We start from the raw sequence: 23,338 nt of genomic DNA on the forward strand, positions 1-23,338 counted from the left end.
ACCAGCCTGTTTTTACCTCTTAAGAACTGGCCTTGTTACATCTCCACAAATCCCCAGGACTACTGGGTCCAGCCTACCTTGCTAATTCTTTGCTGTAGTATTCTCCCATCTTCCCTGTCCCTTCCTGTGACCCTTAACCACATCAGCTTCCTGGGAGAACTGGGCCTGGCCCCCTTACTGCTCCTTTTGATTCTCATCTGCTCCATCAGAGGCAGTACTCTTGCAGCCAAACGCCCCACATACACCTGGGCACTCAGTACTTCAGTCCTGCCCTTCAAGGTCACTGTGCCAGAACTTTCAGGACCAAGACTAGCAGTGGGGGGGGGGCACCCCACCTCTTGCCGCTTGCAGTGAGATTTTTAAACTTCCTCGCATTTCTAACCCCTTCAGTTCCCAAACCCATGAGTCCTGTTCTAGCTTCTCAGATGTACATCACCAACTTATTGATTTTCCTCTTCTGACTCAGCCTTTAGAACCCCTTCTCAAACACACCTTATACATTCTTAGCATTTAGCAGGTATCTGTCCTTCCCCTCGTCATTATTTGTATTCCTTCTGTCCCATAAAACTAAGGATTAGGACCACTATACCCCTTTCACACTTTATACCCATCAGCAGGAATCAGAGCATAAGAACTATCATTGCTTTCTGATTTTTTTTTTTTCTTTCCAAAACTCTGGTATCTTCCTGGGACCCCAGACACACATTCAGCATCCCCATTCCCATCTCCACACTCATTCTTCATCTCTTGTGTGGGCTCTAGGACTGAGATTGGGGTAAGGTGGGAAAATGGCTAGCCTTACACACATACCCATGGAAGCGGGAACCATTTCCTCCTCCCAGATTCCTCTTCCTGGATTTTCTTTCACAGTGTACTTCATACCTTGCTCTTCAGCATTTCAGACATTGGGGCTAACTGAAGAAAGCCCCCTCTCCCTACTCCCAGGTTTCAGATTTCCCATTCATTGCAAGTCCCTCCATCCCTAGAGTAAAAGCCTTAAGCTTCCTTGCATGGCTCACTTATACAGTTTAATGACTTTGTCTTGCCCCAATTATTTTATTTCAATTTTTCCCAGAAAGTTCTACTGGAAAGCTGATGTATGGATAGTGTAAGTGGTAATAGGTTGGAAAGAAGAATAAAACTTGATTTTAACCTGGGAGCATCCCCACTGGACACATCCTATAGATGGAACAAATCTGCCTTGCCCACTAGCCCCCCACCGCCATCCTCCTCCCTCCCCTTACTCTCATCCTGTGGGAGCCTTTTACAGGGGACCCTTGTAGTGGGTTCTGATCTCTTGCTCAGTGTTATGACACAAGAGTTAAAGAAAAACTCAAAGACAGAATTAAATAGACAGAGAAATAGAGAGCCAGGATGGCTAGTACTAGCAACAAGTAACCTGGCCAGTCCAAACCAGTGCTATTAATTGATGAAGTCATAGATTAGGGTAAACGGTCTATGTGAGGGGACATGTAGTTGTTATGGACACTTTACTAGTGTAGGCAAGGCCTGTAAAGGAAAAGACAAAGCATTTTAGAATTAGAAACAGAACAGACAAAATATAGGGTTGTAGTTAGCAAATAACCTTGTCCTTGTAGTTAAGAAGGTTTTAATTGTGGGAATAATATTTTGGATAAGAGTTACTTTGACCTCGGTACATAGACTTTGGCCAAACTCCCTTCTCAAAACAAGCCATTTGTAGGGTTAACTCTTTTACAACCTGCACTCTTCACAGTCTGCTTTGGGCATAATCAATAAGGCAGTCCCTTGCATCAACCAGCTATTTCTGCTCTGCTTCACTGTCAGAACTCCTTCTTCCTCTCTCCCAGGACTAGGAGCTTGTTACAGAGACATACGTTAGCACTGTGGGCTTGCTGCCATCTCATATCTTCACATATCCTGTGAATACTTCTGAGGCACTTTGACAGGTGAGGACATCATTTCAGATAAGTCAGTGCCTTCCAGTTGGTGTCATCCTCTTGTCAGTACTCTAGACCAGTGATGGCGAACTTTTTAGATACTCAGTGCCCAAACTGCAACCCAAAACCTACTTATTTATCACAAAGTGCCAACACTGTAATTAAAAACCTAAAATTTGGCTGCTGGGGCAATGCTGAGACAACTTGGCTTGCAGACCCTCAAATTTTCAAGTGAAATGTACAGAAAGAATATACTGTATTCTCCTTTTAATGCTGATTTGTAAAAGTAAATAAAAAAGAAAGAACACATTTCCAAAGGTCTTTCTGCTCATGGTGTCCCTTTCTTGCCCAGCTACTGTAGATCAGAAAATGATGCTAGTTCCAGACATCTTTGGGGAGATCAATGAGCCTGGGGAATAGGAGTTTGGGAAGGTGTTGTCCACTGCCTTTCTGTCCACCTCAGTGCTAAATCTTGCATACCTCAGAGGGGACAAATGTTTGCATTACAAACTAGAGTGTGATGCATTTGGGTTTCTCTCAGCCTTTTCTCCTGAAGAGGCTTTGGAGCTTAGGTTGCTCTCACTTCTGCGAGTCTGCTGTGGATCACAGTAAAAGACCTTTGGAATGGCATCTTTCCTGTTAGTTTATTTAAGAGGGAGTTTAGTTTTGCAGCATGGGGCCAGCAGATTCAGCTGAAACCAAGTATTTTCCAAGCTTGGAGGATATTTGCATTCTTCCAGCCACCTCTTGCTCCCTACCCTTGTGAGTGATAAGAAGGAAATAAGGGTCCCAAGAATTGACTGTATAATACATGAACAGTTGTATAGAAAACTAGGTTTGGCTGCGTTCTCTTTTGTTTTGTCTACACTGACACAGCAGAATTATGTGTGTAAAAGTTGATAAGAGTAGTATCTGTTGACTTCAATAAAAATTAACGTTTGAATTTCCTTCTTGAGGACAGCCCCAGTGCTCTAAGAGCTATGTAGCTGTGTCAAGTGGTTTAGGTGCTGTAGAGACTTAAACTGTGGCCATAAACAGGTTAGAAAATTTTCTGTTGAGGAAATCCAAGGATTTGTAAAAAGAGAAAATGGTCTGTTGGAGTTTCTTTAGGTGCATTTTAGCTCAGAGGCACTGGGGTGAATTCATGCCCATTAAAGAATAATTCTAGCCTCAGGATTTTGTCTAAGAAAATTATCTTTACTTTTTTGGGGCCAGTCCGGTGGACCTGAGTGACAACAGTCTTCTCCATCTATAACATGGTAGGCCAGGAGCTCTGAATTTCAAACCTAGCTTTGCACCTAACTCTTGGGCAAGTCTTAGCCCCTTTAAGGCCTTAGGGTTTTCATCTGAGGATGTTGCACTGGAAGACCATGCACTTTGGCTGCTTTCCAACAGTGGTTTCTGCAGTTCTTGATATTTGATCTCAGGGCCCAGAAGGCAATCAAATGCTGTATTTGGCCTGATAATACTAGGGCTGTCCTGTCAGTCCTACCTTGGTTGTCTGGGGAACATTAGTCCCACCACAGTGAAAGGTATCAGCCTTACCTGATCTCAAAAAACATGCCTTACTCTGGAGGCCAAAGGTGATAGGGTAATAAGCAGACCAAATTATGTATGTTTCAAGAGAGAATCCTGGTAGATTGTGCTGTACATGAAGGATATATTAGAAATTAAAGGCCCTTGACAGAACAAAGATAATGAATATCCTCATATCCCTGGTTTCCAAAGTAAATCTACCACATTAAGTATGTCATAGAAAATTTATCCTTTGGGGTAAAAGAATGGTTTCTCTTCCCACTTAGCAGAATGGTTTGATAGTTTCACTTTTGTTTTTTGCCACTCCTTTTTCTGCTTCAGGCCTGTGAATTCCACTGCCATCCAGCCAGGTTTAAACCATGCCATTTGCAACATCCTTAGTTTTCTTAGTGGATTCCTGATAACTGAGGTGACCAAAGAAGAGAGATGGCAATTTTAAATTCCAGGCCTCCCTTTGTCCTTGACACATGGAAATTCCTGCTTTGCTACCTTTGTCTTTTGCCAGTGTTTTTCATGTCGGGTCCCACTCCTTCCCACTGTGTTCTCATGAATACAGACCTCCCTACTCCACCTGGACTAGTTCATGTTGAATAACATACATAAGTACTCGTGAAAAAGTATGTAGTATTATTCTGTGTGCTTTTAATTTTTCTTCTTTGCATAAATAGTACTTGACTATAAACCTATTTTTTTAACTTTTCTTTAAATTTTTTTTTTTTTTTTTTTTACTTTTGTCCATAATGCTACAATTAGATCTGGTTTGTTTATTCTGGTTGCTATATAGCAATCTACTATAAGTATATTTACATTTTGCCTGTATTCTGGCTGCCCTACTCAGGGCTGTGCTGAAGATGCCTTGTTATATCTCCCGTATATTTGTACATGGATTTCTTCCAAAGTAGGGAATCTGGACCATGATGTTTTGGCTTCCCCTGTTGTACTAAATACTGCAAGATTGCCCCTGAAAGTAGCTGGATGAGATTGAATGCCCCAGCAGTGCCTGAAGGTCTCCCCGTACCCACACAAACATCTAGCAAAAAGTAGAAAATGGCACTATCAGTCTGATGGATGTAACCCAGTGTCTCATTATTTCAGTGGGTGCTTTTCTAGTTGCTAGTAAAGTTGAACAAGTTTTCTTTATATAATATTATGTTCTCTTTTGCTCATTCCTATCTTTTTGCCAGTGTTTTGGGTTCCCAAATTTTATTGTTCATTTTCTAGGCATTCGCTTTATTTGGCAATTACTAACTTTTTTATTGGTAGGTGTGGCCAATACTCTCCTAGCCTGTGCCTATTAGCTTTGTCTGTAGCCTCTGTCTTTGAACATATGCTTTACATTATGAATAGTCTCAAAGGTGGCATTTTTTTTTTTCTTTTGTGGATCTTGTTTAGGCAAGCTTCCCCCACCAAGAAATAACTGGATTTTTTTTTTATAGCAAAACATTTATTGGTACATTTTAGACATACACAATGCTAATACTCATCATAGAAAATTCGTGCCTGTACACGATACTTCCCACTTCTTTTTTTCCTATCCCCCCATGCCCCTTCCCCTGTCCATGTAAAAAAGCTTTGTTTCCATTTTTTTAACTTCTGTTTTCACTTTTTTTTCCTTGTGCTTCCCAATTTGTTTTTAAACATAGAAAAATTTTGAAAAATATGTCTTAATCTTTAGTGTCTTAAAATTATTCAAAAGGAAGAGAAAAGAAAACATCACAATCACAGAGGACGCATTTTAGATCCATCAGGCTGGCAAGAGTTAAAAGACTGGATAATAGCAGTGTTGCAGACTGCATGGAGCAGTAGGAGCCCTCACACATTGCTAGTTGGTGTGAATGTCAATTGTTCTTTGTAAACAATTTCCCTTTTTCTTATAGTTTACAAATCTTAAGTTTTTCCTCCAAGCCTACTGTATAGAATTGCATCTACGTGTGTATAAGAATATTCATAGGAGCATTGTTTTTAAAGCAAAACAAACTGGAAACACTTCTAATTTTTTTTTTTTTAACAATTCTAATTTTCATCAAGTGGACATGTAAATTGCAGCGCAGTCATACCAGTGAATGCTTTATAGATGTGAATGTGAGTCAGCTGTAGCTGAATGCATCAACTTTGATGAATCTCCAAAAACAGTATTGAATATAAAAGGCAGCTGGCAGATCTAATGTCATTTATACAAAATTCAAAAACAATTGAAACAACATATTTTTATGGTTGACAGCATAGTAAAACAATTTGAAAGAAAAGTTTTTAAAAATACAGAGTAGTGGTTACTGTTGAGAAGGGTGGAGGACAGTTAGTTGGAGTATGCTACCCAAGGCTTTAGCAAAGACATTGACTGGTGATGCTGTTTTATAAGTTGGTGAAAGTTACATAAATCTTAACTAGGCTGAATTTTGAGTACATGTGAATATTGCACATAATTTTGTTAAACCATTGAAGTTGGTTGGTTGGGGAGGTACATTGAGGTCTGTGTTTTTAGCAAACATTTTAGTGATCCTATTGCAAATGGACCAAGGTGCAAACTTTGAAAATCACTGCTACAGAAGTTCATGCTATCCTTTGAGGTGACTGGCCTTATTCCTGGCAGTGGGGTGCAGAGACGATTACTAAGCCAAAGCTGCAGATTCTTGACAGGGTCCACTTGTGTCATAAAGGTAGCCAGATAGGGGAGAACATTTCAGAAATCCAGCTCTTAGACCTCTAACTTGCTGTATGATCTTGGACAAGTCACTTCTCTTTACCTTCATAACCTCATCTGTAAATTGAGGAGTGGGATTAGATTATCTGTAAGGTCCTTTGTAGCTACACTTCTGAGGTCATGATCTTTCTCCTCTCAACCCTGGTGTTTTCTCAGCCAAGTCCCAGTGATAAGAAGTCAGAACTACTACCAGCTGGGTGGAGCAATAATAAAGACCTGTATGTCCTCCGCTATGAGTCCAAGGATGGGTCCAGAAAACTCCTGATGAAAGCTGTCCCAGTGGAGAATAGCATGATCATCAATGTGCTGGTGAGTTTCTGAGACAAGGTAGTCTGCTGAGGGTAGCTGCTTTGAAAAGCATTTAACAGTATAGATCTAGATCTGTACCCAGTGATTCTACTTCTGGAACTTTATCCTGAGTTGAGAACCTCAAATACAGAAAAGCTTTGTCCTTGAAGGCATTTAATGCCTGTGTGATGATGAAGGGACTTCCATCCACAGGGGAATGGCTAAATAAGGTAAATCCATTCAGTGATAACACAGGACAGAAAAGCTTACTGTAATTCCAGATGTTTATTTTTCGTTTCTTAAACAAGCTGAGATTTTTCTACCTTGGAGCTTCATTTTTCTTATGCTGGCACTCCCTTCCCCAATTTGCCGTCACACACATGCATACACACACCAGTCCCTCAAGCCTAATGACACCCTTTCTTTTTTCACTACCCCAAAGTTCAGATCTAACTATCTACCTCCACCAGAAAAATCTAAACTATACCTCACCATCATTTTATTTTCCTTCCTGATACTTAACACATAGTGTGACCAAAAAATACAGTGAATGGTTAAGTTTTTTAAAAAATTATTGCAGCAAACAATACATTGCCATTAGTCTGCCTCAAAATACTCCCCCTTGCCTCAGACACACTTATTCCATTATTCTTGCCACTTTCTGAAGTGGTTTTGACAATCCTCTTTTGTATCTCTAGTTGCACAGTCATGGCTCCCTCTGTGTCTTGAATCAATTCAAAACATTTACCTTTCTATTAGGGTAAACCAAGGCTACCAGGGCAGGCAAAAATGAAGCAGTAAGTGAGGTTTTATTTTCAGCCTGGGTGCAGGTCAATCAAGAGTGACAAAGCTGTTGATCCTGGGGTTTGGGCAAAGGCAGACTTTACAGAGGAGTTTGGGGAGGGGTGGGGTAGTGCCAGGAGGAGTGGAAAATTCTTGTCTTGGAGTGGAGGAAGTCTTTTGTGCTAGGCGTAGGAAGTCTGGTGGTCTCCAGGGCCACCTGGACCTGCAGGTGTTGCTGCATGGGAGCAGGCTGTTTATCTCAAACCTGGGCCTTGGCTTCCTGTCATCCTTTGTGCCTTGCAGAATCTGTGACTGCATTGGGAAGTTTTTTTCTCTTTTACCTGGCTGGGGATCTGACACTTTCATGGTCATTTTGACTTTGGGGAAAAGTGAGAAGTCACACAGTGGGACATCTGGTGTAAGCGGTGTAACATTCTTACTAGTTTGCCTTTCTGTTGAATGGCATTCACTGCATTTTTTATGAGACTTCATAAAACCAGTTTATGGAAGAAGTTTTTCAGAACTGCTTCAGAAAGGGGCAAGAACATGGGATAAGTGTGTTTGAAATGGAGAGTATTTTGAGAAGGTTAATGGCAATGTGTCTTTTACCATAATAAATTTTTTAAACTTAAATATTCTCTGTAAAAGAGCTGTACGCACCTTGTATTTATTTGTGCTCTGCTTTAATATTTGTAATCTTCCACTGAACTAAAAGCACCTTAAGGACAGTGGCTTTTGTTGTTTTGGTTTGGTTTTCTATGTATTATAAAATAGCCTGCTGTATATATTATACAGCACTTTGCTTTTTTCCCTCAGTATGGAGGTCTTTACATGGTACCACATAGGTTAGACCACATTTGTTTTGATTATTATATTCCATTATCCCTTCCTTTATGGATGAACATTTAGATCTTATATCAGACAGGATTCTTAGGTGCAAACAACAAAAGCCCTCCAGGTTAGTTTAAACAGAAGTGCTTGTTGAAAGACTAGGATAGCTCACTGAAACAGATTCAAGGCTGGCTCCCAGCGGCATTGCCCCACACCTTGGAAAATACTGCTGCTCCCCATCCTCTCAGCCTTAGGTACTGGCCAGTATTGCCAGCCTGGTGCCCCTTCTCATCAGCTACTAACGTGATGCCTGCAGCCTCTGTTGCTACCTCATTAACGAGATTTCTCTTCCTAATGGGCTTGCTGCAGATCACAGTGTTGCTGCAGGTCACAGTTGTGCATCCATTTGGTACCTTGGTTGCATGCCTGTGCCAAGCCAAAGCCTGGGAAATAGGTTTCCTGCTATAGGAAAAGAAGTATTCTTAAATCAGAAAAGTGTTTCATACATTGCAGAGTCCTAACATAGTTCTCTTTGTGAATATGAGTGTTTCTTTAGATTGTATACTGTTCTCCCCACCCATACACTCATCCCAGAAATATCCCCCATCTCTTATTCTCTATTTTCATTTTTCTAGGAATATGGCTCACAGCAAGTAACAGACTTGACTCTGAACTTAGATGATTTTATCAGTGCAGAAGACCTGGGTGACTTCCACAGGTACTTCTAAATGATGTCTTTTCCCTGGGAAAAGGAAGAGAGAACCAAAGGCAAGAAATAAGGCATGAGGTTTTAATGCCCAGAGAATCAAGAATGGTTAACAGGAGAATTTCTCACTCCTGGGCGTAGTCACTTCTCAGTTTTCTTATTTATTTATTTATTTGAAGTGAAGACTCATGTAGGAGCTACCTTCCATGAAATAAAATGATGCTCCAGTGTTTTTTTAATAGACTTTATTTTTTTGAACAATTTCAGATTTACAGCAAAACAGCCGAAAGTAGAGTGCTGTCATGTATCAGCCTCCCCTCTTGTCATCCAGCACCAGTGTTTCCTCTGTTACTATTGGTGAACCTACATTGACATTATCACCCAAAGACTATAGTATCCATTAAGATTGACATTTAATGTTGTGCCTTCTGTGGGTTTCGGCAAATGTATGACTTATGTCCACCATTATAGTACCATGTGAATTTGTTTCAACTCTAAAAATCCTCTGAGCTCTTTATTCCCATTACCCTGTAATCTTTGTGGTCTTTTTTTACTGATCTTTTTACTATCTTCTTAGTTTTGCCTTTTCAGTGTCCAGTAGTTGGAAAATAATTCCATATAGACTATCTTCCAGAGTGGCTGTCTCTTGTATTCCCACCAATAATGAATGAGAGTTATAGTGGACCCTCAAGTTACAACTGGCCTGACAAAAAACTTGGGTTACAACTGTAATTTTATTTTTTGTTTTGGTTTGGTTTTTTTGGTACCAGGGCTGGAACTCAGGACCTTGCACTTAGGAGGCACTGAGTTAAATCCCCAGCCCAGTGACCGTAATTTTAGTTTTGACTTACAACCAAAGTCTTGAGTTACAGACAAAATGCTGGCCAGTTGCACCAACCTTTCCTGTGTGAGGTTAATTGAGAAATCCTAGGCCAATGTCTTTTATAGACACTTAAGTTCTGCCTGGAAAAAGTGTGGCCTAAAATTAGACAAGCAAAAGTCTTTGAAGGCTGTGTACAGGACCCTGAGACTTCAGTTGACCAATCTGAGTTAAAACCAGCCCTCAAAAACAAATTGAGTTCATAAGTCAAGGGTCTACTGTACTGTTGTTCGGTTGTCAGTGTTTTGGAGTTAGGCCATTCTGATAGTGATATTTCATTGTTTTAATGTGTAGTTTCCTAGAGATGTGATATGGAGCATCTTATAATTATTTGCCATTTGTATTTCTTCAGTGAAGTGTCTATTCAGATCTTTAGCTAAAGTTTAAGATTGGTGATTCATTCCCTTAATTGTTTTAACAGTTTATTGTATATTTTAGATAATAGTCCTTCATTTGATAGTAATTTTAAAAATATTTTCTCCCAATGTGGCTCATCTTCTCATTCTGTTGGCATCCTAAGCTTTTTATTTTAAACTTTGCAAACTATCCCCGCAAAGAGATCATTTCAAAAAAATACGGTAAACACCCAATTAATTACCTATCACCTAGATTCACTAATTTTTAACATTTTGCTACATTTACTCAATTTTTCTATATTCTTTTTTGTTCTTAAACTGTCTGACAAGTAATTTCCAGGCTTTATAAACTTTCATCTCTAAATACTACAGCATGGGTATCACAAGGCAATCCTACCAGGTGTGGTGGCACACGCCTATAATCCCAGTACCCTGGAGGCTGAGGCAGGAGGATCACTATGAGTTTGAGACCAGCCTGGGTTACATAGTGAGTTCCAGGTCAGCCTCAACTCCATAGTGAGTCAAAAAACCAAAAAATAAAAATAAAATAAAATAAAAAAGGCAATCCTGCCTGACATTAATATAGTTATCATGCTTAGGATATGTAGTAATGTTTTTCAAGACATTGGGAATTGAATTGTGATTGTGCATCTCGTTCATGGTAGGTAAGCTCTCTACCATTGAGATGCACCCACTCCACCTCTAACATTGGTATCTCTAAAGTCTCAAGGTCAGTTGTGCAGAATGTTCAGATTATTTCCCTGTGATTTGGTTCATAAGATTATTTCCTCCTGTGAGTCAGGTTGAACAATTCTGACAAGAACACTACTTAAGCCATTGTCCTCACTGCTTCATAGCCAGGACATGATGTCTGTCTTAAAATTGATGCTTATTACTTTGATCACTTGGTTAACACAGTATCTTCCAGATTTTTGTATAATAAAGACAGCTATTTTCTATTGGAGGGTGATCAGTCCTCCACCTGCCTATAAAGGGGGATGGCAAGGACTAAAGGAAAAAAAGACAATAGAGACTTGTGTAATTTCAAAGTATATGGGGGGCTGGGAGGTCAGTGCCTCAGAACAGCAAAGACAAAGACTGCCATTATGTATTGGTTTATACCATAATCAGAGGGTTATCAGGTGACTCAGAGGGCTGCAATAATCCTAAATTGATGAGGTTCTCCTTATGCTGAAGAGGATTTTAGGTCAATAAGTAGTTTATGTGGATAAGGGTGGTAAGATGAGGAAAGCATTCTTACAACAGTGAGTGGTTAAGCTGATAAGGAATTTTTCTCTCCTTAGGTAAAACCTTTCTCTTTTTTATTACTGCCCAGTTCTCAAAGAACCAGGATTTCAGCTGATGTAATCTTGCCTGTGAGTGTCACAGCATCATGGGACCAGTGAGGTCTCAGCTGTGACCAGTGGCAAAATGGTTATGTTTCCACATGTCATATAGCCTGCCGCAGGCAAGAGGACTAGGCTTCAGACAGCCCTAATCATAATTTAATTATGAAATAATTTTTCCCTAAAATTATATAGAATGGCTCGTGACAGTTTTCCTTTGTGTTTAAAAAATAATCTGTGGAGTTATGCTAGGAGGCTATGAATGTTCTGTTTTCCTAATAGTTTTTTGCCCATTGATTTTAGTATCTATTGATGATTTTTGCCTGAGTTTTTATAAGATAGTAATTTTCTATGTCTATCATCTTTACTTTTTAAGTTAGTGTTTTTAATATAAAATAGTTTGCTATTCTCCCTGTCTGCTTTATTTTTAATGTGTTATACATACTTTACATGTATAGTGTTATACGTACTTTACCTGTATAGACTTGTGGGTTTAGAGTCTTTTTATTTGGTATTATAGTCTATTTACGTCATTCTTTGTTCAAATTGTCCTAGAGTTGACCAGTAGGAGACCCTATGAGCTGGTTCTTTTGTCCTTTTGATGGCATCTTGGAGCATTTCCTTATTTTCTGGCACTACAAGATATTGTGGGCATTCCTTGTACTTTCCTTACCTCTGCCTTGAAATCAGCCATTTCTCTAAAGAGCCATGATTTCTAATTGTGGAGAATCGTTTAAAAACCAAACTCTGGGCCCTAGATGTTGTTATTAATACTAAGATATAGTTTCTAGACTCTTTAGTTTACAGAGCTAGGAATCTTTTTTTATTAAGTTATAGTGAGTACAAACTGATCCCTCTATTTTTTAATTAACACAGTATTCTTTTGTTCCAAAATTACATTGCCCTTCAGCAAGAATTCTGATTCCCAATAGGATCAATATATTTACTCATTACTTGATCCTAAAATGTGCATAATGTGAGTAGTTTGTGAACTACTCAGTTAGTGCCTACCAAAAACAAACCTACTAAAGTTCCAAATGTGTTTTCTTTCCAGATTTTTCTTTGTTGTCCTTTGTGTCTCATCAAGGATATTATCTATAGTCACAAGAATTATGATGCTTAGATTAATCAGTGTAATGAGTTTTTCTGTTTCATAGGTGGTTAGTGTCATAAGGAATCCACTTGTTAAAAACAGGCTTTTTAAAGTTTTTTCCAGTAAACAGAGACTAAAATCAGGGTATTTATCAGCTAGCTAGAAAAAGCTGAATTTATCACATCCATGTGGGGATGGGCTGAGATTAGAAAAGAGAGATAGTGGCAGCTAGCTGGGAAAAAGAGTGGATGGGCTAACACCAGGGGAGAGAGATTAATAACTAACAGGAAAAAGAATTAGGCTTATGCTGATATTTAAGGGGCTAAGGAATCTGGGGTGAAATATTTATTACTTGGATGCCCAAGGACGACCTACTCAGGTGTGTACACAATTCCTGGACTCCTTGGCTCCAGCGGTTATATACTTCCCTTTGAGTCCATTTGCCCTATTTACTGAGAAGCTGCTATTATTTGCTAAAAGCAGCTTCTTTGCTTTGTTGCCTTTATTTGTAAAGGACTCACTTAAGTCAGATCAGCCCTGATAGGGCCCTATTTATACTTTATCCCGTTTTAGGGCCTTTTTCTCCCTCTTATTGACCTCAAGATTTGGGAGGGAGAGAAGCAGAGAGTCTGGAGAAACTGGAATGCTTGTGCAGTGTTAATGGGAATGTGAGGTACAGCCACTGTGAAAAACAGAATAGCAGTTTCTCAAAAAACTAAATTAAAATCTAACAATTCCCTTGGGCATACACCCAAAAGAATTGAGAGAATCTTGAGATGTTTGTACACCTACACTTATAGCAATGTTATTCACAATAGCCAAAAAGTGAAAGCAACCCAAGTGCCAAATTTCTTTTAATTGTGAATGGATAAATGGTTGTGGGTGTGTGTTGACATATATATATATGAGCATGTGTGTGTAGGACAGGATATTATGCAGCCTTAAAAAGGAAGGAAATTTTCAGACATGATACAACATGAACTATAGCTTTGAGGGCATTATGCTAACAACAATAAGGCAGTCACCACCAAAATAAAAAAATGTATGAATATACATATTTTTATGAGGTACCTAGAGTAAAATCCATGGAGACAGAAGGTAGAATGGTGGTTGCCCAGGACTGGGGGAAAAGAGAATGGGAAATTAGTGTTTAATGAACACAAAGTTTTAGATTAGAAAAGAAAATGTTTTGGAGGTGGGTGGTGGTGATAGTGAAACAATGTAAAAATACTTAATTCCCCTGAGCTATATGCTTACAGATGATTAAGATGATAATTTCATGTTAATGTGGGTTTTTTTGTTTGTTCATTTTGTTTTTTGGTATTGGGGATTGAACTCGGGTCCTTGCACTTGCAAGGCAGGCCACCGAACTGCTGAGCTAAATCCCTGGCCCATGTTAATGTGCATTTTATCACAATTAAAAATTTTATTTCTTTGAAAGAATTTTCCACCATTGAATATTCATAGCTTTGGGGACAAAGAATTAAATCCTCAATGGGACCTTAAAGCCTAGTGCTCACTATTCAACCTAACCCTCTACCACTTTCCCTTTAGTTGCTCTGCCTCAGCCACAAGCCATTTCCTTCTTTCCCTTCAGACTTCATCCCTCTGCCCAGAGCACTCTTCCCCACCTCACACAGCCTACTTTTGTCACCCTTGAGTTCCAGTTTGAGTGTCAATTCTCAGAGGAGCTCCCCAACCCCCCATTTGACATTTCATTAACCTCCTTTTAGGTATTTCAAAATGAGTATTTTCTGAGTTGCTGCGTGGAGATCTTCTTGAGGATAGGGATTGGGTCTGGTTTGCATGTTGTAGACTAATGGATGTCCAACCTTTTGGCTTGCCAGGGCCACATTGAATAAAAAGGAATTGTTTTAGGCCACATATATATAAAACACATACACATATATATTATATATATAATATATTACATGTATTATATATTTAATTTATACAAAATATATATATGACAAAATTTGCTTTATAAGAAATATTTTTTATTATAACATTAAAATGAAATAACGGAAGCCTGCAATTGGCAGGTTGGATGTATTGTGTGTATATGAAAGAAGAAAGAGGGAAAATGAGGCCAGGCCTGGCTTTTCAAATAGCACTGCTCCTCTGGGTGTTGTACACCATGACAGGGATCGGGGAATGGAGTGTGGTCTTTAATACCATCCTGGAATTCTACTGGGAGAAAAATTTTAAAAGCCTGTGGAAGAATCGAGGCATTTACCAAGCAGTTCTTGCTCATTAGAGTATTTAGTGTCCCCAGCAGTGCTGAAAGAAGATTTTGAGTGTCTCCATTTGTTTGTTTTATATATTTTGTTGTTGTTGTTTTTGTTTTTGTTTTTGTTTTGGTACCGGAGATCCAACTCCGGTCCTTGCGCTTGCAAGGCAAGCAGTGGAACCGCTGAACTAAATCCCTGGCCCTCCATTTGTTTTTTTAAATGCATTTGTTATTGGGGTTAATGTAGGCGGGGGGGGGGATATTTTGTTTTTCATTTTGATTACCATGAAGTGAGAGGCAAAAAAGTACCACCACAGAATGGTGGTCTCAGAACCCAATGGAATGTCAGCACATAGACTGTTTAGTACTAGGCCCAGCTCTTAGCAATACACAAAGGAGAAAACAATCTGACTGGCAGGAATCATCTCTATGGAAATTGAGGCTCTGAGTGCAGGGCTATGGATTGCCTCCTCTCCTTCCACTTTTAGCCTTTAGCCACCTTCCTCTCCCAGGCCCTTCCCTGTTAGGTCACTGGCGTGTCTCACCTCTTTTAGGTAGGGTCTTGTGGCCCTGTGTAGGAACAATTGATTTGCTAAGGAGTTTAAATCTGTTTTGTTCCTTCCTGCGAAGCCCCTTCTGTGTCAGGGTGAGAGGATTTGCTACTACTAAAATGACAGTTGTTCTTCCAAGGCTTAGAAATTATGTAAGAACTTCTGTTGCAGGACTTCACAGTTCTTGAGTTGGGGCTGAGTTCTACAAATAAACATCTACCTGGATGGTCTTAGAGACCTCCCCACTGTATCACACCCAGCTCATCTGATTGAAGGGGAAGGGTAGTTACATTTCTCCCCACCCAGCTTAGGCAAGGAAGCCAGAGTCCTCTAGATTCTGTTCCAGATAGGAACATGATTTGTATAGGGTTTGTATGGGCCACACGCTCATAGGACTTTAAAGGCATTGAAGTGGTAGTTATGCTTTTTAACTGTGGGATTCTTTCTTTGTACATAGGATTCTTCGAGATTGGCATATTATGCTAATAAGAGTGGAGGTGCTCGAGTGGGAAGGAATAAAGGTCCCTGTGCCTCATCCAATTGTTCTCCTTGGGTCCCAGTTTGCTTTATGGTGATATATAAAAGTATTTTTAAATTAAAATTTTAATTTTGAGATCCAGCAATTGTAGCCTTAACATACAGTTGTAAGAAATAATAGACCTTTTGTAGCTTTTATAATTTAACCCAATGGTAACATCTTACTAAACCATACTACAACATTATGACCAGTTACTAACTTAACTATAATGATACAAAATATTTTTATTGTCACAGAGATCCCTTCTGATGCTCTTTGCTAACTATACCTATCCTGGCTCTCTAACCCGGTAGCAATTTGTTTACATAATCAGATTATATAATTTATTACCTTTGGAGATTGACTTTTCTCACCTCCATATAACTCTTGTGATCCATCTGAGTTGTGGTGTATATTAATAGTTTGTATATTTTTTTGGCTCTGTAGTATTTTCGTGATATGTACGTCTCACTGTTTAACCATTCACTAGTTAAAGAACATTTGGGTTGTTTCCAGTTTTTTACTATTACAAATAAAGGCGCTGTGAACATTAATGTACAAGCTTTTGTGTCATCTAAATTTTCATTTACTCAGAGTACAGTGGCAATTTCATGTTTAGTTTTATAAGAAATTAAAACGTTTTCCCTTGTGTCTTTACCACTTTGTACCCACCACTAGTATTTGAGTGGTTCAGTTTGTCTGCATCTTATGTTATTGTTCATATGTTAATTTTTATTATTATTTCTGATAGTTGTGCAGTGATACCTTACCCTTTTAATTTACATTTCCCTAATACCTAGTGAGGTTTTTTCGTAGATTTCTTTGAGAATGTCAAGGAGGACAATTAATGTCATAAGCTAATAGAGACAATTTTATTTCTCACTTCATAGTATCTATGCCTCTTGTTTGTCTTGCCTTATGTGTTTCCTCTAACTTCCAGTGTTATGTTAAATGATTGGTGAGAGAGAGTATCCTTGCATTGTTCCTGGTTATTAAAGACAAAGTATTCGGTCTTTTACCATTAAATATATTTTTCGAGATAGGTTTTTTTATAGATGTGTTTTATTAGTAAGCTGAGGAAAGTCAATTCTTTCCTCTGCTGTTAGTTTTTGTGAATTTTGAAAAATCAATAGAGTTATCAGGTTGGATTTTGGGGTTTTTTTCTTTCTTTTTCTGTTGATAAATTTTATTTGTTTGTTTTGCAGTACCAGGGATTGAACTCAGGACCTTGCCGTGCAGTGCTGGCCCAGATTTTGTTTTTTTTCTGTATTACTTGGTATGATTGTCTGGTTTTTCCCTTAATTTATTGATATAGATTATATTGATTTGTAAATATTAGACCAGCCTAGAATAAATCCTACTTGGCTGTGGGGTTTTTTTGTTTGTTTGAGACAAGATCTCCCTCCTTATGTAGTTCAGGCTGGCTTGAATTTACTGTGTAGCCCAGACTGGCCTCACACTCAAGGAAATCCTTCTGCCTCTGCTTCCTGAGTGCTGTGATGACCAGTGTGCACCCCCAGGCCCAGGTTTGTTCGTGGCTTATAATTGTTTCTAATTTTTTAATTCAATTTTTAATATTTTACTGAGGGTTTTAGAACTATTCAGATTATATATTTAATTTTGACTGAATTGTAATTTATAGTTTTAAAAATTACTCTAGGTTGTTGAATTAAGTCATTTTTAGCATTCATTTTGTTTAGTGGTTACAAATCTTTTGTCTTTTCACATTTGTCAATCTTACTAGATGTCAATTTCATTCATTTTTTAAGGACTAGATTTTGGCTCCTAGTTCCTTTTATTGTCCTCTTTTTATTAATGTTGATTTCTGGTCTTATTTCCCTGCTTCTAATTGCTTTGGGTTTGATTGGCTCTTCTTTCTAGGTTCTTGAGGTCAGAATTTTGATGACTGATTTGAGATCTTTCTTCTTTTCCAATATATGCATTTAGTGCTATAAAGTTTCTTCTGGACAGTGGTTTAGCTATAGTCCACATATTTTATTATGAATTTTTATTTTAATTTAGTACTGTGCATTTTTTCAGAACTTCCTCTTTGACCCTTGGATTATCTACAAGTGTGTTGATTTACATTTTTTTCAGAGAATTTCCTTTCTGTTATGATTCCTACTATGACTCCCTGTGGTCAAGGAACATTCTGTATCATTTTACTTGTGAATTTTGCTTTATGGTCCAGGATGTGGCTCTACCTATTATTTGTTTGTTTTTTTTATTTTTTGGTACGGGAATTGAACTCAGGACCTTGTGTTTGCAAGGCAAGGGGGTGGAACCACTGTGCTAAATCCCTGGCCCGTGGCTCATTTTAAAATAGCAGGTTTTTTAGGAGCTTGAAGACCTGCCCACTCCTTGTTACTTCAGCTAAACCTCATATTGCTTGTCTCGCAGGCAGAGGAAAAAGGCCTTGGCAAGATGGGACAGATAGCAGGGGCCACTTTCCAAGGACCCCTGGATTATTGACTGAACTGATGTTGAGCCCTGCCCACCCAACCAGGAGCCTGGTTCATCCTCCCAAGCAGCCTTTGTTTTCCATGACTCTTCCCATGATGTGTGATGAGCACACAATGGGTCTGAGGGAAGGTTGGGGACAGAAGCAGCCAGTCTAGCCCTGTGCCCCTACAACCTTACCTCTTTCTAATGGGGTGGTAAATGAAGAGGGGCAACTCAGATGCCGAAGAAGCTCAGGCCCAAATTGAGGAGACAGCGCCGGGCTGTTGTCCCCCCTCATCTATGTCCACCACCGGACAGCCTGTTCCCACCCTTGCAGACAGGCCAAGCACAGGCTGAGAGCCGTCAGGCCCGCCGCCGCCCGGGTCGCCACCGCCAGAATACTGTATCCAAGGTTGACAGCCAACAGCAAGCAGTTGATTTCTCCTCTACTTCCTATAGGACCTACAAAAACAGTGAGGAGCTTCGTTCTCGAATTATATCTGGAATCATCACACCTATCCATGAGCAGTGGGACAAGGCCAGTGAAAGCAGTCCCCAGCGGGAGTTCCCCCCTGCCACCGCCAGAGACGTAGACCCTCTCCGGATTCCTCTGCACCATCCGCACACCAGCCAGCAGCCTCCCTGGTGAGTACAGAGAGCCCCGGGGGCAGCTCATCCTTCTTCAGACCCATATCCACCCTGGATCCTGCCACTTGGTTTCTCCTCAGCCCCCATGTGTCTTCCACAGAATCACCAAATTTTGGTGTGTGGCAGGAGCAAATGGAGACATAAGTAGATCAGTGAGTTCTCTGCTACTGGTCACCCTGTCTACCCAGAATCTCGGGCTGCCCGCCTCCCTTCCCAGAGCCAGTTCTCTGGTGCTGTGTGCAGTAGTACAGAGTTGCTGTCCAGGTGATTCTCAGTAACTCTGGAGCTCTCTGGCTGTCTCTGCATACTAGGATGGCAGTTTTAAGACTAGATGTTTCTGCTCTGAAGGAGGGAACAAAGACTACAAACCTTAGTCTGTAGTTGAGATAACGCATCTCAGTGTGAGACCCACAATGTGGTGGTAAATATGGGTTTGACAGGGTTAGAGAGAAGGGTTCACTGTGAGGCAAATAAGCACTCAGTATTAACTACCTTTTTTTTCTGGTTTGCAATTACATATTTTGGTTAGTAATAATAGGGAAATAATTATTATAAGTAATAATCATCAATTCTATTTGGCAAAATCTTTGAAGATATCAGGTCCTATAGAGAGAGTTGATAATAAGTGTTTGGAAAGGTTGAGAACAGAGGTAAGATTACCTGCCTACAGGTCACCAGCCATTAATAAAGAGGCACAGCCAGGGCTGGGGTCCAGGTATCCTCACTCCCACTGAAATGAGTAGGCTATGGCCTAATCAGAGTATGGCCCGGACAGGAGTCAAACTGGGGAAGACTTTTAGGCCTGAAATAAATCACTCCATGCCCAGGCAGATTTGAGGAGCCAAGCAGCAGGAGCAGCCTCTGTCCCTGTGCACAGGACACAAACCTGTGTCTCACCTATACCCTTGTATTTTATCTGAATACTTCCAAATGCTAACTGAATTCAGGTTGTCTACCTGGCATACAGAGATTTCTTTTCCTAAGTGCAGTGCCCTGTGTCCAAAGCTTGTCAAGCGAGAGTGGGGCTGCTGGTTTCTCACTGGGCTAGGAGCACAGCTGGAAAGGACAGTGCATTAAAGGAGTATTGGGGGTAGACAGGTGTATCTTGTTCCTGATTCCACTAGGAAACAGTTACTGAAAACAACCTATCTGTCGATAAAGGTATGTGTTCTTGTTTGTTTGTGGAGTGCTTTGTTTGGTTTTTATCTAGCTTTTTTATTATTGTCATTAGAAGTCTAACCAACTTCCCTTTCCTTCATGTGTCCTCAGATAGCCATTGAACTGTCTTCCCCAAATACCATACCTTGTTTTGAAAAATGAATTTTTCCTATGCTTAACCAACTTCACTGAAAATAAATCTTTAGATATAATGTTCTTATTTGGCATTTTAAATTCATTTTTAATCTTGATCATTCTGTATCTCTATGTAATTTTTTAAATGCTCCAAAAGTTTTTATTTTGCATTTCAAAAAAATTCATAATCCATTTACATCTTCATGATACTTGTAAGCTAACTTAAACCAAATTATAAGGCAGGTACCCTGGGGAAGTTCTTTGAAACATATGTGTATTAATTTTCGTTTTTGTTTTTTTGTTTTGTTTTTTTGATACCGGGGATTGACCTTGGGACCTTGCGCTTTGTGAGGCAGGCGGCAGAACCACTGAGCCAAACCCCCAGCCCTGTGTATTAATTTTTTATTGCTATGTAATAAATTGGCACAACCTTAGTGACTTAAAGTTATATCATTTTATCTTATAGTTCTCTAGGTCAGTAGTATAGATACATTCAGCTGGACTCTGCTCAGGGTATAAGACCAAATTTCAGCAGGACTACAATCTTTTCTGGAGATTCTAGGAAACAATTTACTTCCAAGTTCATGTGGATCACTGGCAGAATTCATTTCATTTGGTTCTAAGACTAAGGTCACTTTCATCTCCCTTAACTCCTAAGACCCCCACATCTCTTCTCATGTGGCCTCTTCCACCTTCAGAACCAGTAATGAATGGTGTTTCAAGACCTTCTCATACCCTGAATCTCCTCTTCTGCCTTCCTCTTCTTCCACTAGCCTAAGAAAGTTCTCTGCTGTTACAGATCCTAGATAATCACTCCTTTTTGAGGTCAGTTGTGCTATGTAACAAAGCAGTCTCAAGAGTATTGTCACATCACTTCCACAGGTTTCAGAGATTAGTAGGTATAGAATCTTGAGAGGGGCCAAACTCTGCCTACCATAGTCTACCCTTGGGCCTCCCACATGCAAACATCTCCTCTTCCAAGATTCCCAACACTCAGCCCACTATTGTGCCAACTCAGCTGAAAATCTTTTCTGAACTTTATTAGTGTGAAGGACCCAAATCTCATAATCAAAATCAGGTGCAGTGAGGCTCCTGAACAGAATTTCTTTGTGTCTGTTGACCAAGGAAATAAGTTATCTGTTTCTAGTGCTATCATCATATAACTATGGGACAGGCAGATGGTGACAGTTAATTTCCAACAAAAAGAGTAAAAAGTACATGAAAGTTAGTAATGACAAAATTATTTATAGTTACACACATATCAGAAACAATATCAGTCCCTGCAATAGAAGATTAAGTAAATTTTAAAGATGTGCTTCACAAAAGTGAATATTACTTGGCTATTAAAAAGTTTATAGCACTTAGGAAAGAGGTCAGGGCAAGAGGATAATGGGGATGAAAATGATCAAAGTATGTTATGTGTATGTGTGAATCTGCCAAAAAGAAACATATTTATCTTCATAACCAATATGCACTAATTTAAACAAAGAATAAAGTACTTATACATTCTTTTTTTAAGTTAGTAGCAAAGGTGACTTGAGAAGTACAGTCCTACATGGAGGAAATCATTAGGACTTGAAATTATATAATAATTATGGTAAAATCAAATTATGCTACTATTTGTATTTTCTGAATGATTTATAATTTTTTACTGTATATAATTTATGCACCATTTTATTTCTTTTAAAAATCTTTGGTCATTTAGCCTACTTGCAATATTCCTGAGCCCTGCATAGCCTCTGGCTTGTCTTTGAACTCAGGATATCCTCAGGGTAGGGAGGAGAAAAGGATGGTTGCCCTGCTTGCTCAGGATGCTGTGGCAGATGCTGTACTTGTATATGTACACATACTCTTCTCCAGTTATAAGCATCTCCACCTTCCTGATCCCACATTTCCATACTTGACAGAACAAGATAAATAAACTTAGACCTCCATAATTTCACAGCTAATCTTGTACCTTGATTAACAAGGAGCCTATGGGTCTGGAGATTTAGCTCATTGGTTCTCCTGCTTGCTTCACAAGTGCAAGGTCCCGAGTTCAATCCCTGGTACCAAAAACAAGGAGGGGTTGTAGAAGGTTATAATCCCCACACAAGTAATGTCAGATTACATGTGAGGTGGGCAAAAGCTGTCTCAGGTCCCACCCTTAATCTTCTGAGTTAAAACTCACATTTTAGCAAGATAGATCCTCCTTGGATTCATGTGCCCGTGGCAGTTTGAGCAGCAATCCTAGGTGGGTCAGTGCTGTAGTGTGAGGAATTAGATCTGGATATAACTCAGGTCAGTGCTGCTAGATCCTTCATGAAATCACAGCCACTATACGTTGAGAATCTTGGAGTGCACACGTAGTGTTGAGCTTGCCCTGCGTGATCATCTTCATGTAAAGACCAGCTGCCATATTGTGGTCTGTACTAGTTAAAGTGAATCTGGTTACAATAAGCACAGTCCATCCTAGCTTTCATACCAAATATGTAAGATATCTGTCTGAAAAGTCCTCAGACAGGAAGTAGATTGGAGAAGACTTGAAGTACCACCAAATAGGCAGCAACTCACCACTGTACCCCTCTAACATCCTCCAGCCTGAACTCAAGAAAGGAGGCATTGGTATGGCTGAAGAGTGCTGGGTAACCCTGTACTTCAGGCTAAAGGAATACAAAAGGGGTCAGTTAATGCCCAGAGAGACTGGGGAAAACCTCCTGTGTTTGTTTTCCTTTTTCTCAGCCTGTGGCAATGTGCAGACAATACTACTAAGGGAGACAGGCCCTCCTTTCCAGTAAGAGGACTTATGGTTTCAAGAGCAACCCACTGTAGGTTTTTTCCCTCCCTTTATCCTCCTTTTATTCCACTTGATTCTGGACACAAGCAGTCATGGGAAACATATAGATGGGCCAGGTAAATAAAGGCCCAGCTTTTTGGCAAAGGACCAGAAATTGGGACCATCTCCCCACCACCCCATCTCTCAAGGGAAATAGAAAGTACCAATAAGATCATAGGGAGGTGCTCAGAAGGAATCCCAGAAAGCTTTTTAGGGGACATCTGACCTTACTCAAAAGCTGTTGGGGAGAAAATGTGCCTCAGTGGACATGATCCCAAATAGTGTATCAAACGCTTTAAGAATGGAACTGCAAGGGCCGGGGATTTAGCTCAATGATTCCGCGCCTGCCTTGAAAGCACAAGGACTAGAGTTTGATCCCTGATACCAAAAAAAAAAAAAAAAA

At 39.7% G+C, this 23,338-nt stretch overlaps 1 protein-coding gene across 3 annotated transcripts in view; it reads left to right on the forward strand.

The window, feature by feature from the left end:
- The window catches only part of Psmf1 (proteasome inhibitor subunit 1), a 37,745-nt gene that overhangs the window by 7,053 nt on the left and 7,354 nt on the right, over positions 1-23,338 (forward strand). For 2 of the 3 annotated variants that reach the window (XM_010612912.2, XM_010612910.2), the window contains 3 exons: positions 6,313-6,465; positions 8,694-8,776; positions 18,639-18,824. In XM_010612912.2, the coding sequence (XP_010611214.1) occupies positions 6,313-6,465; positions 8,694-8,776; positions 18,639-18,824 (422 nt within the window). Of the gene's footprint in view, positions 1-6,312; positions 6,466-8,693; positions 8,777-18,638; positions 18,825-23,338 lie in introns of those variants that run through there. The other variant, XM_019205833.1, reaches the window with a different exon arrangement.

This window comes from Fukomys damarensis, unplaced genomic scaffold, assembly GCF_012274545.1.
Source record: "Fukomys damarensis isolate Sample0158 unplaced genomic scaffold, DMR_v1.0_HiC HiC_scaffold_22, whole genome shotgun sequence".
Taxonomy (NCBI): Eukaryota; Metazoa; Chordata; class Mammalia; order Rodentia; family Bathyergidae; genus Fukomys; species Fukomys damarensis.